This window comes from Zingiber officinale, unplaced genomic scaffold (genome assembly GCF_018446385.1).
Source record: "Zingiber officinale cultivar Zhangliang unplaced genomic scaffold, Zo_v1.1 ctg233, whole genome shotgun sequence".
Lineage (NCBI taxonomy): Eukaryota > Viridiplantae > Streptophyta > Magnoliopsida > Zingiberales > Zingiberaceae > Zingiber > Zingiber officinale.
This window is the reverse complement of record NW_024589908.1, coordinates 83810-100355: the sequence shown is the minus strand read 5'-3', so window position 1 is coordinate 100355 and position 16546 is coordinate 83810. Positions and strand designations below refer to the sequence as shown.

General features: G+C 37.2%; 2 protein-coding genes across 3 annotated transcripts; one reads left to right on the top strand and one right to left on the bottom strand.

The window, feature by feature from the left end:
• Window positions 1-8854: 8854 nt before the first annotated feature.
• LOC122037103 (transcription factor bHLH48-like) lies at window positions 8855-15211 on the bottom strand. 2 transcript variants are annotated; one of them, XM_042596591.1, is made up of 7 exons: window positions 14238-15210; window positions 14015-14173; window positions 13853-13918; window positions 12473-12541; window positions 11754-11828; window positions 10618-10882; window positions 8855-9096 (listed from the first exon to the last, which is right to left on the bottom strand). In XM_042596591.1, the coding sequence occupies exons 1-7, from the start codon at window positions 14769-14771 to the stop codon at window positions 9059-9061; spliced, it is 1206 nt and encodes a 401-aa protein (XP_042452525.1). In that variant the 5' UTR covers window positions 14772-15210; the 3' UTR covers window positions 8855-9058. The 2 variants fall into 2 exon arrangements, with proteins under 2 accessions (XP_042452525.1, XP_042452524.1); XM_042596590.1 differs by lacking the exon at window positions 8855-9096 and having other exon boundaries at window positions 10159-10882; window positions 14238-15211.
• Window positions 10039-10741, top strand: LOC122037104. Its single transcript, XM_042596592.1, has 2 exons — window positions 10039-10391; window positions 10600-10741. The coding sequence occupies exons 1-2, from the start codon at window positions 10039-10041 to the stop codon at window positions 10619-10621; spliced, it is 375 nt and encodes a 124-aa protein (XP_042452526.1). The 3' UTR covers window positions 10622-10741.
• Window positions 15212-16546: the final 1335 nt, after the last annotated feature.

The window sequence follows — 16546 nt, the reverse complement described above, 5'->3', positions numbered from 1 at the left end:
TTTAAAGTGTATCTTATGATGTCCTGATTCTCCAGTTTATGGCTGATCAGGTTGAGTTTGTTTAGAATATCCTTGATCCTTGCATGTAACCGACTGACAACTTCTCCATCCTGGATTTTTATATTAAATAAAGATTTTAATAAAAGATCCTATTTTATTACCTTTACGTCGTTGATGCTCTCATGTAGATCGATCAATTTGTCCTAGAGTTCCGTCGCGTTCTCGAAAGGTCCAGTCTGGTTGAGTTTCTCTTTAGTCAGCCCACATTGAAGAGTGTTCCGTGTTTTTGAGTTAATTTGGACATTTTTCTTTATTTCTGGGTTCAATTTTTTCGAGTTGAGAGATACTTTCATTGCTTCATAGATTAATACCTTATATCATTGTTGAATGGAGAACCATTAGTCAAGTTATGTCTTTAGGCACGCTTCCATTCTTTTTTTCCAATAGGAGAAATCATCACTGTTGAAGAGTGGAGGCGAGTAGTGTCATAACCTTCGCTTTGAACCATTTGGATCAACACTCGCACAAAAGAAAATAAAAAAAGGAATTTCTAAGACTAAGTCTTGGGATAAGTGTTGGAATGTATACTCAAAGTCTAGCTTTTTGTATAAACATTTATTTAGAAATAAAAATTACATTGGTCAAATGTCTACATTTATGCTAAGTATAGTTGTTCAATTAATTTGTATTGTACATAACATGGTGTGTGGTGTCACACACAAAAGTTCATGTTATCAGTTCCTTATAAATTATAAACAGTTGCTCACGACCAAGATGGAATGAGATAAACCATTAGAGTGGTTGTAGTGTAATTAGGTATTAGTTTATCTTGACTAATAAGTTACACTAGTACACTATGAGTGTATTGAGCAGGACCATTTGAGGTAGTATCTTTTTATACTGACTATATAAAAGAACAATACCTCAATTATTATGGAAGTATGTACTCTTAATCATGATATAATAACAAGCACATATACTTAATACTTATTTCTTTAATTTATCAAAGGGTGTGATTTAGCTCGTTAAATCAATAGGTCCGATAAGTTGGGAAATGATATTATTTATATGGTGTGTTGTTGATTATAGAATGAACTGGGTCCTTGTAATCTAGGTTGATGATGTTTCCTTAAGGAGCTCATTAGGATTGTCATGTAAACCCTGCAGGTGGACTTAGTCCGACATGATGATAAGGTTGAGTGGTACTATTCTTGGAGTTAGATATTAATTAAGTAAGTTGTCAGTAACTCATTTAATAAGTGAGCATTCAATATCTTAAACACAAGGAGACTAACACACTCATAATAAGAAAGAGCTCATATAGTAATATGGGATTGGTGCAGTAGTGCAATAATAACTCTTTAGTAGAATGAGATATTATTGATGAACTTGAGTTGGGTGTTCGGGGCGAACACGGGAAACCAAAATCAATTCCTCCTCTCGGTCTCTATCGTAGCCTCTTATTTATAAAGTCTTATACCCACCTACACCTAACTTCTTACCCACCTTTGTTGGTTAGTCCTAGGAAAACGTACCGGTTCCACTGTACAAATTTTTTTTGTACAAGTGTCGAACCTTTCCTTAAATAACATATTGTGTTCTTTAGAAGTTAAATTAGGAATCACAGACAGAACTTAACATCATTGATTCCAAATTTAACTTATCTGTTCTTAATGGTTTATATTTGAATCGCAAGCGGAACTTAACACTATTGATTCAAATCTACCTAAGTTATTAATTCCATAAATATTAATTTCCAAAATTGGCTTCCAGGACAGCATGGCGAGGCACATGACCTTCTTGGATATGAGAGCAACCACCACCGCCTAGGTAAAGCCTTTTAAGGAAAGCTAATATTTATTTTCTTAAATAACTCTAGGTTAACCAAAAAGAACAATCGAATCCCAAAATCGAAAAAGAAGAAAACACAAACTCGAATAATAAATTCAATAAACTAGATCTAATTGTCTATTGTATTTAGAATTCTTACAAAGAAAATAACTAGTATGGTGGGGAAGAAAATTACTAGTTATACATTCTCTTTGTAAGCTAATGACCTCGAGATCTTCTGTCGTATTCCTCGCCTCGCCTTGGACGTCGTGTGGGCGACGATCCTCCAAGATGAACACCACCCAAAAGCTTCTTCCTCTTCTTCTAAAATCTGGCCTCCACCACCACTAAGGAGAAGAGAGCAAAGCGAAAGGGAGAAAGGAGAGGGTCGACCACCAAGAGATCTCCAAACAAGAGAATAAGAGTTGTATATCATGAAGCCCCCTCACCCCTTCTTTTATATTACTTGCCCAAAGCAAATAAGGAAAAACTTTTTACAAAAAATAAAATCATCCAAGAGTTTTTCCTTTTCCCTTTTAATTTTTCCTTTTCTTTCCTCTTGATTGAATCAATCATCAATTTTGAATTTGTGATGATTTTATTAATTTTAATATGGCCGACCACTTGCTTGGACACCAAGCAAGGTGGTCGGCCACCTCATCAAGGGGAAAAGGGAATTTTATTTTTATCAAATTTTACAAGAAAAACTCTTATAAAATTTTATAAGCTTTCATTCCTAAAGTAGGAGTTAAAAAAAGAAAGTTCTAAAAATTAAAACCAAGTTTTAAAATTTAAACTTCTCTTATAAAATTTTCTTTTTTTAACATGATGATAGAAAATTTTAATTTTAAAAGTTATCTCCCTTTTTTTTCTTAAACCATGAGGATGGTTAAAAAAGGAAAGTTTTAAAACTTTTAAAACTCTCTATTAAAACATGTGGTCAAATTCAAATAAAGAAAGTTTAAAAAAATTAAAATATTTCTTTTAAACTTAAAGTTAAGTTTTCTACAAAGAGAAGATTTTAAAAATTCAAAACAACCCTCCTATTTGAATTAATATTGGTCGACCCCTACAAGCTTGGTCACCAAGCAATAGGGTCGGCCCCTATAAGAGGATGGCTTAGTCACCAAGCAATGGTCTGACCCCCTTCTTGGATGCCAAGAAGAGCCTTACATTTGGATGGACTTGAGACTATAATGAGGCTACGACAGGGACCTAGAGGAAAAATTTGTTTTGGCCTTCCGATGAGCTTGAGTATCCCGTGTTTGCCCCGAACACACAACTCAAGTTCATCGATAATAACTCATTCCACTAGAGAGTTATTATCGTACTACCGCACCAATTCCAAATTACATTATAGGCTCCTTCTTATCATGAGTGTGTTAGTCTCTCTATGTTTAAGATTACAAACGCCCACTAATTAAGTAAGTTACTGACAACTCCTTTAATTAATATCTAACTCCAAGAGTAGTACCACTCAACTTTATCGTCATGTCGGACTAAGTCCACCTGCAGGGTTTAACATGACAATCCTTATGAGATCCTCTTAGAGACATTCTCAACTTAAATGACTAGGACACAGATTCCTTCTATAATCAACAACACACACTATAAGTAATATCATTTCCCAACTTATCGGGCATATTGATTTATCGAGCTAAACCTCACCCTTTGATAAGTCAAAGAAATAAATATTAAATATATGTGCTTGTTATTATATTAGGATTAAGAGCGCACACTTCCATAATAACTAAGGTCTAGTTCTTTTACTAAGTCAGTACAAAAAGAACTTACCTAAATGATCATACTTAATACACTTAAAATGTATCACTGTAATTTATTAGTCAAGATAAACTAATACTTAATTACACTACGACTATTCTAATGGTTTGTTCCTTTCCATTTTAGTCGTGAGCAACTTGTTTATAATTTATAGAGAACCGATAACATGATCTTCTGAGTGTGACACCACACTCCATGTTGTCTACTATATAAATTAATTGAACAATTACATTTAACAAACAAATGTTCATATTGACCAATGTGATTCTTTTATTTCAAAAATAAATATTTACAAAAGATAGGCTTTAAATATACACTCCAACAACTTTAAGGTGGCCGACCAAGCCTAGCCTGGAGCCCAAGCTAGGGTCGGCCAAACCAAGGCTAGATGGGTCAAGTGGTGGCCGGCCCTAGCTTGGAACCCAAGCTTAGGTGGTCGGCCACAATAAAATTAAAAGAGGATTTTAATTTTAAAAAAATCTTTCTTTATGTGGAAGCCATGATTTTAAAAGAGAATTTTAAATTAAATCTTTCCTTTTATAGTTTCTACAAAAGATTAAGAGAAATGTTTGATATCTTTCCTTATTTGTAGTTAAAAGGAAGATTTTAATTTTAGAGAAAACTTTCCTTTTTGTAATCATCCACATGTTTTAATAAAGAAATTTTAATTTATAAAAGTTTCCTTTTATAATCAACCATGAAGGGAATTTTTAAAAGAGAAATTTTTATTTTAAAAATTTTCGGAAACAAATTAGGAAGTTTTAGTTTTATGTTTAAAATTTTCCTTATTTGGAGGACTTGTAGGGGCCGACCACAAGATGGGTTAAGAGGAAATTTTAATTAAATTTTCCTTATTAGTCATTGACAAGGAAAATAAGAAAGTTTTAATTATGTTTAAAACTTTCCTTATTTGTCAAGACCAAAGAATATAAAAGAGAGGGTAGAGGTGCCTCACCTCATAATAACAACACATCTATTATTCCTCTCTTCTCTTCCTTGGTGGTGATCAGCCCTTATCCTTCCTCTTCTCCTTTTCTTCTTCTTTGGTAGTCGGCGGCATCAACTCTTGGGGCGATTTTGGTGGTCGGATTTAGCTTGGAGAAGAAGTAGAGAAAGGAGACTTTGTTTCTTAGCATCCCTTGGAACTTGGTTGGTGGCTGAAGTTCTTCATCTCTAGGAGATTGTTGATGGTCGAAACTTGTAAGGAGAAGAATGAGGCTTGGGTGGATTCTCATCCCGGTAAATCGTCACCCACACGACGTCCGAGATAAGAAGAGGAATACGACAGAAGATCGTGAGGTCTATAAGCTACAAAGAAATATATAACTAGTTGTCTTGTTCTGCATCATACTAGTTTTCTTTGTATTGATTTTAAAATACCAAACACAAGAGCCTAACGATTCTATGTTTTGGATTTATGATTCGATTCTGTGTTTCTTTTGTTTTTCGATCTTGTGATTCGATTGTTCTTAATGGTTAAACCTAGGGTTACTGTAAGGAGATTAAATATTGAATTTCGTTGAAAGGTTTTGTCTAGGAAGTGGTGGATGATCCCATACCCAAGAAGGACTAGTGTCTTGCCATGTTTAACCTGGAAGTCAATGTCTGAAATAAATATTTAATCAAATTTATAACATGGGTGGATTTGGATTAATAATGTTAAGCATCATTTGCGATCCAAGTCTAAATCTCTAAAAACAGATAAGTTGAATTTAGAATCAATAATGTTAAGTTCTGTTTGCGATTCCAAATTTAATTTCTAAATAACACAATAGGTTGTTAGGGAAGGTTCGGGACTTATACAAAATTTTTGTATAGGGAAACCGGTATGATATTCCGAGTAGCAACCAACGATAAGTACTACAGAAGGTAAAAGAGAACATACAGATCAAGTGGTGTTGCATCAATTTTAAGCAATTCGGAGAAATCATAATGAAAAGACTTATCTGAAGAGGTAATTGTGCCAATTCAGATAAAATAAAAAACTTAAAATTAAAAAATCCCTACTTAATTGATGGTTGCACCAATTCAGAATAACCTCGCTCTAATACTACTTGTAGGATCGATGAGCACGTAAAAAGGGAGAATCACGTGTATTTAAAAAACTTTATCCTTTTGAAAACTTAAAGAAAAGGTGAGTGCGCAGTGAAATAAAAGAAAAGAAAGCATGAGAAAAATACAACACATTTGGTTACTTGATATGGAGCCTTCAGTGACTTCTACTTTAAGACTCAGGTCCCTTAGACCTATCGATAAGCAATCCACTAAATTCTCTACAATAAACTCCAAGTAGAGTAATCAAATATAAAAATATGAAGAAGGACAGTGTAAGATGTTCGATTGAAAGCGTTAGAGGTGAGGTGAATAGCGCTCATGGCTTTTAACATTTTTTGTAAAAACTCAGAGCAAAGAGATAATGCAGCAAAATAAGATAATAAAAAAGAAAACAAACGCTAACACTTTGTTTTTTACTTCATTTGAAGTTTGTGACGACTCCTACTCCAAGGCTCACACTCGTTGAGTATTTACTTTGACAATTTACTAATAATTCGAATTAGTACAAGTACAATAATTTAAATGTTATAACTGAAATTATACCGACAACTAAAGATTATAAGTTCCGAGCTTTCGGTCATCAAAGTCGCGTCGTAGAGTTATAGCGTCGTCTTTGGAGCAGCGTGCAAGAGAGAAGTCGTCCCTTGAAGTTATGTTTTGTTCTCTGCTCAAACCCTATTTTTATAAGTTGTTGAAGGCACCTTCAACTGTGATTTTTATCCCTTGTGCATCGATTGCGATAAGCTATGCAAACTGCACTGTTTAACCTCTAAAGAGCGCCTTCCATGCGCTCCTGGGTGCCTTCCCATAGCGAAAACCATATCCTCAAGGCTTATCTGTGCAAGGGGGCCTCCACCCTATCCAGGGTGTCTTCCACTAGATCTGAGGTGTCATTGAGCAACTCTGAGATGCCTTGAGCAATGTTCACTCGAGGGTAATTTATATGTTTCAACTCCTGTAAAACACGTTAGTCCAAATACACGAAGATACCATATAAAACAAAGGTAACACAACAAATAATATAGAAATAAAGTATCGGGACTGTCCGGTTCTAACTTTGAGTTTTGTTGAAACTCTAGATCAAACCAACACCTATTTTCCCTCTATAAGGAATGCATCCTCACATATTCCACTCAGAAGAGATTATCTTTTGTCAAACCGGTCCTCCAGACCATTTGGACTTTTGCTCAGCATCCGAGACTTCATGGCTTTCACCTATTATCCTCAATCCTAAGATTTCTTGCCTGGTGTACGCGACCTCCAAGATTTTTATCTAGTGTCCTCGACCATAGGATTTTTGCCCAACGTCCTCGACCTCCAAGGCTTTATCTAGTCCCACGAACCAAGACTACATTACTTAGCAACAACTAAGATTTTCCAACTACATAGAGTCTACTACGACTTCTGTGTCTAGCCTTAACTAGGATTTTCACTTTGCCTAAGATTACTTAGGACTTTCCTATACACTTAGATAAACTTGTTAGATCACAACCTAGCTTAACTTTGAACATTTATCAAATATCAAAACACAAATTTAATTAGCTAGTGCTTCTAGCACCAATAATAAATCTACACTGCCTTAGCAATAAAGTAAATAACTTTAATTAAATTGTTACCAACATAGAAATGTTGAAGTTGAATGCTCGTGTGTTGATGTAAATTTGCTGATTGAAGTCGTAGATTCGTAGCACGACAATAGCACAGTGAAGTCGGAGTGTCCAAGCTACTGGCCGAACAAGGCTTCTAAGGAGTGTTGACGGCGCCTCCAACCTAATCCGAGGCGCCTTCAACCCCAAACTTGATATTGCAAATTTCGACCTTTATCAGCTCAGAAGCCCTCAGTCTTTTTTCGTGCGAGGGCGGCTCCAAGCGCTATAAGGCGCCTCCAATGCACTCCGAGGCAACTCCAACGCGCTCCAAGGTGTCTTCACACAGTAAACTTCCATCCTTGAAGTTTATCTGTGTGTAGATACCTTCACTGGTCCAAGGCACCTCTGCGTAGCTCCGAGGCACCTCCTTACACATCCGATGTGCCTCGAATACTATGCATTTTAACCCTGCAAAATGTGTTAGTCCAAAAAATAAAGTATAACTTGTAAAATAAAATTAGCACAATATAAAATAGTATTATTAATTAGATCATGTGTTACCAAGATCAAGATCTAGTCATGGTCTCAGTTTAGATTTATAAAATGATTTTAAGTTAAACTAGCATCTATAGTCCCACCAGGACTCATTCTCACTAGATCACTCTCCTCCAGTGATTTACCTCCACTTACTATTTGTAGTCACTTAACTTATCTCTTGACCCATAAGGTTTTCCCATTAGTTATCAGATCCGTAGATCCAACTGAATTTCAACCAGTTGTTAGGTCTCGTAAACCCAACTGGATTTCTTGTCAGATATTATATTACACTTTGATCTATCTAGACTTCGTGCTAGTTATCAGGTCTTCAGACCTAATTAAGCTTCAACATGGTGTCAGATACTCCAGATCCATCAATTCCTATACACTCGATAAAAATATCAAATCATACAGAATTTAACTTTAACCATTTATCGTTCATCAAAATTTAATTTTAACTATTAATATCAACCGCACTAATAATATGTGATCCAGTACTTCTCTTACGCTAGTATTGTGCTGCTTGTTAGATATCACAAGTTGCAAGTCTACATTGGATGACTGGTAGTAAAAGATCGATCAATTATTTGTAGATTAATAATGTTCGATGTTCCTATCCATTGGATGGCTGGTGCACTTAATTTTCATTGTCAATAACAAGCTTTGTGAAAAAAAATAATAATAAACCACACTTGAATTTTGATCAAAAAAATTGAAAGTGGCAAGGAACTTAAACCAGCAAGAGTCCAAACCATGGCCTATTCAAGCAAGCAAAGATTGAAGTAAACAGGTCATTAACCTTACCAGGATGATAAAATTAACAATCAAATGTTATCTCTAAGATCTTCAGTTTAAAATTTATCTTATTCAACAAATAAAAATTTGAGAGCTTTCACTATATATTATCTGAACAAAATAATCAAGTGGATCGTTATATATGTTATCTAAAAACAATGCTGAATACATCTTCAACATACAGGGCTCGAAGTTTAAAAATCATGCTTAGCTTAGTCCACTAGATTAAAATATGGTGATCTCCATATTTCACTACCACAGATATGGAAGTTTAAAATAGGTAGATTAATAGCATAAATAAAATCTGCTGCTTGAATATATGGGGACATTAGAGCCTTCATAAGCACAATACAATCATCAGGAATTAGAGGATCATACTTGCCTTAGTTTTCTGAATTGATTACTACGTCAATTAGAGCATAATTACAGATGTTATATCAGAAATACGAGAGAACTGATGATATTTCAGTTTAGAGTTCTGTCTTCGATTGGCTCGCGTTCAGAGGCACTACAAAGAGAAACGTATATATAAACAACTTGAAATAACAAAGGAAATATATAGGTATGATTGAGATTCAACAAAAGAAACCTCTTATTCAGTTATTTGTAAGTATATTTTAAGAATTCAATTGAAAATGTGTCGGGAAAAAATAAATTTTATTGTTTCTTTCACTTTTCACTCCCTTTAATATAGTGTATATGCATTATATGTGAGCATAAATGTTCATAAACAGTTAAGATAAATGCTAACTTTTTTTAGACAGAGGAAATCAACGTCATGTACTGGTCACTGCTCAGATGTAGTTACTCATGATTTATCTCTCTTTGTATAATCTGGAGATAAACTCTGAGAGGCGCCTAGGATGAGTGTTATCACCTTTGCAATGTATGTGAGTGAGTGAATGATTTAGTTTAGCTTCTCATCCCTTCAACTACTATTTTGTGAAGAGTGACTCAGCATGCGACAATTATTGCAAGTAATTAAAGAACATTATGCAAAAGTCAGCTTTACCTACATTTATTTAATTGGTGTATTGATGCCTATAAAGCCAATATATTTTAAATCAGTCTGAAGTACCCAGAATGATGCTTCGACTTCCGGTATGCATGTCAGAATATCGATAATTTTCAAAATGCCCCATAATGTTAATTAATAATTCAATAAGCATAGGAAAGGGATTCTATCATTAACCATGGAGACAAGTGAATAAGTATCCTATCTCTGGCCAAATCTGGATGAAAGGGATCTTTCATCTAAAGTTATGGCCCACAAGTAGTCTCCTAGTTGTTTTGCACTGGGACTGAGTGACTGAGTCTCGTTTGATGCCAGCTAGAACTAGACAAGACAAGGTGAGATGTAAAGGCACTATTTATCATGTGTCACCGTCTGTGATAGCCAAGGCAAAGCAAGAAGGAAACTTATCAGCTGGCAAAGTTTGAAAGTCGCAAAATGGCATGGCCAATACCATTTCTCAATATAAAGAAGCACACGAACCAACTAAGCATGTACTGCACCGCTAGTGAATTACGCGCTAGAATAGAGTTTATGAGACCAACTTTTTCTCCCAAGGCAGAAGGCCGTCAGAAGAAGAGACAGAGACTTGTAGAGGAAATCTACATGGTGAGGGGACCAATGGGACCAGATTGGAATAAGCAGCTGTGGCGCATTGCAGGAGGTCCCTCGTTGCCTGAAGCAATTATTTATAGCGCTGGGTCCTCTGCGATGCCATACGGCAGTAAGCATTTCCGATCCCCAAGAAACGGATCTCGTAGCAAAGGGGGAAAAAAATCATTGGAAAAAAGGTGCGCATTTAAGTTTGAGAAAGAAAAAAAAATTAGCTAGCTCTCTGCACAGCTACACTCTACCCCCAAAGTTTTATTAATATTAAAACCCCTCAATACTTTATCATCACGATGCCAAAATGTCACCTGTCTGTTAAATATATATCTTAATAAAACTCTAGGAGCCGTTTGGCAATTGGATTAGTTAATTCAGAGTTTAATGCAACAGAATCGGAGGAGAGATTACCTGAATTGGTGCTATCATAGCCAAAGAGGGAGGTCCCGGTTCCTGTCCCGGGGAAGGGAAGGGCATTGTGATGCGGCGTTGCATCCCTCTCCCACGCCATGGATGATTGTTGGGGGCCGAGGAGGTCGAGGTGCCAGACCTGGTACTGCCGCGGCAGTAGTAGTCGTCGTACGTCTTCGCCTGCAATAGCGGAATCCGGTGACCACGGAGCAGGATTCCAGGCCAACGCTTCTCTTCCGTTAGCAGCACCAGCGCCAGGTTCGCACTGCCAACATCGCAGTACACGTCAAAGAACATAAATGTGAAGCCTTTCGCCAATTACGTACAGGTCTCGTACGTGGACGGTGGACCACCCGCAAACAGCGAGCGGCCGTACGGTGCAAGCATTTAACAGGAGTCGTGACTGTGTGCTACAAAGGAGAAAAAGAATAACAGGGGTTGGTGGCTGGCCGCTTTCAATCGCGGACCGTTGCAGCCAATTATTGTAGGTGAAAAAAAAAACAAGGAGAACTTTAGATTGTCCTGTAAAAATACCTATTTAATAACTTAGCTGTCGTACACCTCCAACTGGGAGGGAATTTAAAAATGAATTTATGATTAATTATAAAGTATTATACAGAACAAATGAACAATTTAATAACACTTTCTAAATATAATTTTGCAATATTTTAATATTATAGTTTGGTAACAATTAAGAATTATAAATATTCAACTTAAATTTTACACATTAATTGTAACTAAATAAGTTTTATTATACAATTCGATACCACCCATTCCCATTGAATAATTCAATAATATCTAAATAATAATAACTTAATAGCACATAGGAGTTGTAAACACATTTAAATTTTGGTACATTCTAACATAGAAAGTAATTCAAATTTTACGCACAAGGGAAAAGGTATTCAATCATTTAAATTAATAATTTTAAACTTTTTGATGTTTAGAAATAAAAGTTTAGTCATTAAAAATTGAGACAAATTTATTTAGAAATTAGTTTGTGATACTTTTTTAATAAAAAATAAAGTTACATACTGTTATACTGGAAAATTGGACCGATAAATATCAATCTTAAAAGAACTTTTGGAAAATGCTCATAAAATTATTTCATCTTTTATAGATAATTAGAGTCTTACCTGCGTCGATAAAATGTGGTCCAGGAAGCTAAGATCGATGCACGGGTTGACTGCCGCAAGTCTCATCGACAGGAACTGAGAATAAACAGTATTACAGTGATTTTTTTTTAATATTAAATATAGACAAAATTCATTTAATACAGCACATAATCTGTCTTTTTTTTTACATTGCCCTTTATGATATTTTAAAGTTTGCAACATGTAACAATAATTAAAAAAATATTTGATAGATTAATTTAAAATAGTTAATTTAATTGAGTACAATAAAATAGTTTATTTCATAAAAAATGTAAATATATATATATAATAAAAAAATTAGACCTATGAGTGTGAAATATTAATTTTTAATTTGAGTTTGTTTGAAAAAGATCATAAGATGTAAAACAATTTAAGAATAAGAGTTAAGAGCAGAAAGGGCTTAAAAAACAGAACAGCTCAACAAGCAATATAAGTGAAATTATAATTTTATTCAGTTTCTTACACACGCCATTAATGTGGATTAACAGTCTCCTCTTTATTAATGTTAACGGAGGATTCTGATATTTTACTTTCATTTTATAATAATTATAAGAGATAAAAAAAGTAATATTTAAAGCATAAATTATAGGATAAAAAAATAAAAGTACAAGGGTAAAGTAAAATTTTCTCGCAGATAAACCGTTCATTAAAGCATAAATTTGAGACTGGCAAACAACAGTACAGACAGTCAAGAACGGTACCTCAACTTGCCTTTGCAGAGACTGTACGTGGTTGATGATTTCATCAAGAACTAAAGCTGTACCTGTTATCTGCGTCAAAAAAGACAGATCGGAGAATTAATTCATTCTACACTCCACTTTCAAAAACGTGCATTCCAAAAGGTTATGCAATAAAGTTTTTGTTAGTTTCAGCCAAAAGATTGTGTGCAATCCTGAAGAGGATCAATGTTCAGTCACTGTAACAGTCACTGTTAATTTCACTTAGGCTGCTTCAGGAAATAATACAAAAATTTAACGCTGTGAGCTCCTTGAATTTTAGTTTCAGCAGGGAAGATTAATTAGCTTTTTATTAATTAATCATCAATGGCAGAGTACGGCCCTCCACAGAAGTCATGTTCCCTAGTGTAGTAGTGTGACAGTGAATGTATTTTGTATTGGGAAAAAAAATGCATATGATATTAACAAACGAGCACATCAATTTAAGCAACTGGTACAGTAAATGGGTGCATATGAGGACCCTCCCTTTAGGGAAAGCTCAATAAAAGGCGCTATACACCTATAACTTTTGTTCTATTTAACCTATTCATTAGCTAAATGAAACCTAAATATAATCAAAAGTGTTTAGGGTAGTCATGGAGAGCTTCTATAGCGAGGGACCATATAAGTCTTTCTCTCCAATATTTATATATTATGATGGTAATGACTTGTGTTCTTTGTAATCCATCCATGTCATCTTGATGTTGCAAGCTTTTATATAGCTGTACCCGTTACGTCTGTCTCACATATAGACTTGCGTGATAGGGCACTCGACCACACTAATCACATCATGTCTCTGTCCTCTCTAAACTTTGCCTGCAATCGGCGCCTGGACCATCACTTTGGTTCCATCCTCTTCAATTCACCCGAGGGCACCAATTTGCAGCAACCCCATGCACATCAATCGCTGTACATGGTTCTGCTGCGGCATGGAATCGATTCACAAACCAACAAATAAACACACCCAACAACTGGATGTGGGATTAGACACCTAATCACAATAGCAACGCCGGATCATAATGGAAGGGAAATGCCCAAATGAATCCGACCAAGTTTGGCCCAGTCAAAGGACAGACAATGTAGCTTACAAAAGCAAGCCGACAAGATGTTTGATGGGCCAAACTACATCGCCTATCACTGGCTCCAGGCAAATCAAATGCACGCCACTCCCTCATCTGCTAACTTTTCTCCTACTAAAAGGTCAAGAATCGACCTTTTATGCGTAACAAGGAAGTAATTTGCAAAATTGATTGCGTAAGGAACGCTAAAAGCTTTGAGCCTATCGATGCCATCCAAGTATAATTAGAATGCCAATTAGGGAACAAGTACCATCAAATCCCGGGAATGATTGAGAAAATTACCAACCTTGCTGCAGCCGGGGACCAGCTCCTGCAGAAGCTTCATCCGCGCATTTATTTTCTCCCTTCGAGCCTATAAATTGTAAACAATGGGATTAGTGATAATCCCACAGTTAGATGAAGTATTTTAGTCGTTAATTAATCGAGTAGCAGTGGTGGTGTGGAGTACCCGCTCTGCTAAGCTGTGGCTATCGGTTGCTTGTCCTCGGCGAGCGCGGACGTGAACGTAGGGGAGCTTCTCGTCGGCGGTGTCTTCCTCCGTCGCCGTGGCCTTGGTTGGGTCTTTTTTCTCTTCGGTCCTCTTGATTTTTTTTGCTGTTCCCCTCGCCTGCGTTCCAAAATAGGAATGTCTCAGGGGGCTGGCTTCGTGGAAGGTCGATTAATTTACATACCTTGCTTTTCTCGCACGTCCCTTTCCTCTTCGCCGGTGATCTCTTCGTCTTCGGCGAGGGGAGAACGGGGACGGAAGGGGGCGAATCGGGGTCCAGCTGTTCCACCTTCAGCCTCGGCGAGATGCCTCCTCCGGAGCTCGAAGTGGGGGACTCCTCGGATGCGAAGACAGAAAACCTCGCCGCGCTCTCGACGATGGCAGCGTCGGAGGGGAAGGTGGGGGAGCAACCGAGCGGAAGGCGGAGCTCCCCCGCCGCGCGGTCGCCTCCAAGGCGGAGTCGCCACATCTCGGCGGCGCCAGCAGGGGAGGAGGCCGCCGCAGTGAGGCCGTGCTCGTGGAGGAGCTCCGCGGCCTGGTTGCCGGAGAGGCCAAGAAGCGCGGTGAAGGAGCTCCCATTAGAAGCCTCGAAGTTAGGGTGGACGATCAGACTCTGGATCTCCTCCTCGAAACGGAGGGACTCCGCGATCTCCGCCGCGCAGGTGCCGGAACTCCCCGATCTGACGCCCGAGATCTGCGGGGCCTCAGCCGATTCCATCAAAACCTAAGCCAATCGCCTCGATCGCAGCACAATTGCCAGTTCCTGCCGAAGAACGCCACTGGAAACCCCTAAATCGAACGGATCGATCCCGATTCGCGCAGCGTTCTCTCGATCGAGCCCTAGAGCGACTCGAGGAAGCGACCGATTGAACTATCTCGAATGGAAGCACGTCAAATGGGCTCGAAGTCTGGAAGCAGTGAAGTAGGCATGAGCAGAGTTATATAGACAACTCCACCATGGCCGTCGTCGAGGAGCTCGATTTCTTTGTAATATTGTCCGAGTAATTTCATTTTTCGTGGCGCGTATAACGGAATGGAAACCGACCTGCTTTGAAAGCAACGGGTTGTGACTGTACGAATACACAACCCTTATGGAAAAGGAGGTGCGCGAGTCGGGTCACCGTCGGTGACCCAAATGAGATCCTCTACCTACAAGTACTCTTCGGCTTCGTTAGAGGATTCGAGGGCTTATGTCTTTGGCGAGTGGCCCATAGGAATATCACCGGCAGACCGCCGTTTACGGGCAGCTGGAGTTTTCGATGAGAATCTCACCGGCTGCCCGCTCTCGATGGGCAGCTGAATTTTACCTTCACAGTAATTGGATATTTGTAAAAATATTTTACGATCAATATTTAAAAAAAAATTATCATCACTGTAAATGCAAGGATAAAATTTTATATAAAATATTATTTTTTTCGTTGTTGTGTAAAGTGCTAAACAGCACAAGGATAAACATTATAAGTTTTTCCAACCTAAATTTTATTATTAGACTTTTCTATTGTTGACACCTTAGTAATTTTTTTTAATGTAGTTCTTCCAATCTATATTAATCCCGAAAATGATCAAGATCCTTAGTAAATTTTATATTAATTATCAGAATAAATTAAAAATACCTATAAAGATTCATCAGATGGTTAATATTCTTAAATTCATGAAAATTTGGTTAATATTCTTAAATTCATGAAAAAAATCTTCGATGGTGTACCATAATTAAGATTCAAATTTTAAATCTTTTGATTATAATCTAATCATTTTACTAATCATGAAGGTGATCATTGTTGGGTAAATAGCGATAATAAAAAACGTGGAGCGCGCAACGGAAAAGTAAAGGTAAAATAATAAAGCAACGCTAACAAGAGTCGTTTTTTAATTGGTTCGGAGCCTTTATTGACTTCTACTCCAAGAGTCGCACTCGTTGAGTGCTTTCGTTGGGTAATCCACTAGCACTTCGAATATTTGATTACAAAAAGTTAAGTACAGAAATGCTAGAAAGAAAATACCGACAATAGACAATAAGACAAAAAAACAAAGCTTTGTCGGAGAGTCTTCGCAATGTCGCAGAAGCACAGAAGAACGTGAGTTGTTTCGTTGTTCTTTTGCTCCAGCCTTTATCCTTCTTATACAAGAGGTTCGTGGCACCTGGATCCTTTCGAGTGCCCTGAATATGATGTAGCCGAGTCAACCAGGACGCTCCATGTGACGAAGTGACGTTGTGGATAAAACTTACATTCCGGGTGCCCGGACTCCATTTTCCAACAACTTCATTTCCCTGCAAGAAAATGTTAGTCTGAAACATAAATGTAAAATATCTTACAAAACAGAGTGTTAGCACAGTTTATAATCAAAATATGATAGTAATTAGATTCCGTCTCCTCGAGACCGGAATCTAGTCATGATCTCGACTTAGATATCCGAAATGGATCTAAGTCGGATCGACGTCTAATGTTCCCTTCCCGGGAACGCGTCCTCACAGTCACTCCCCTCCAGTGACTT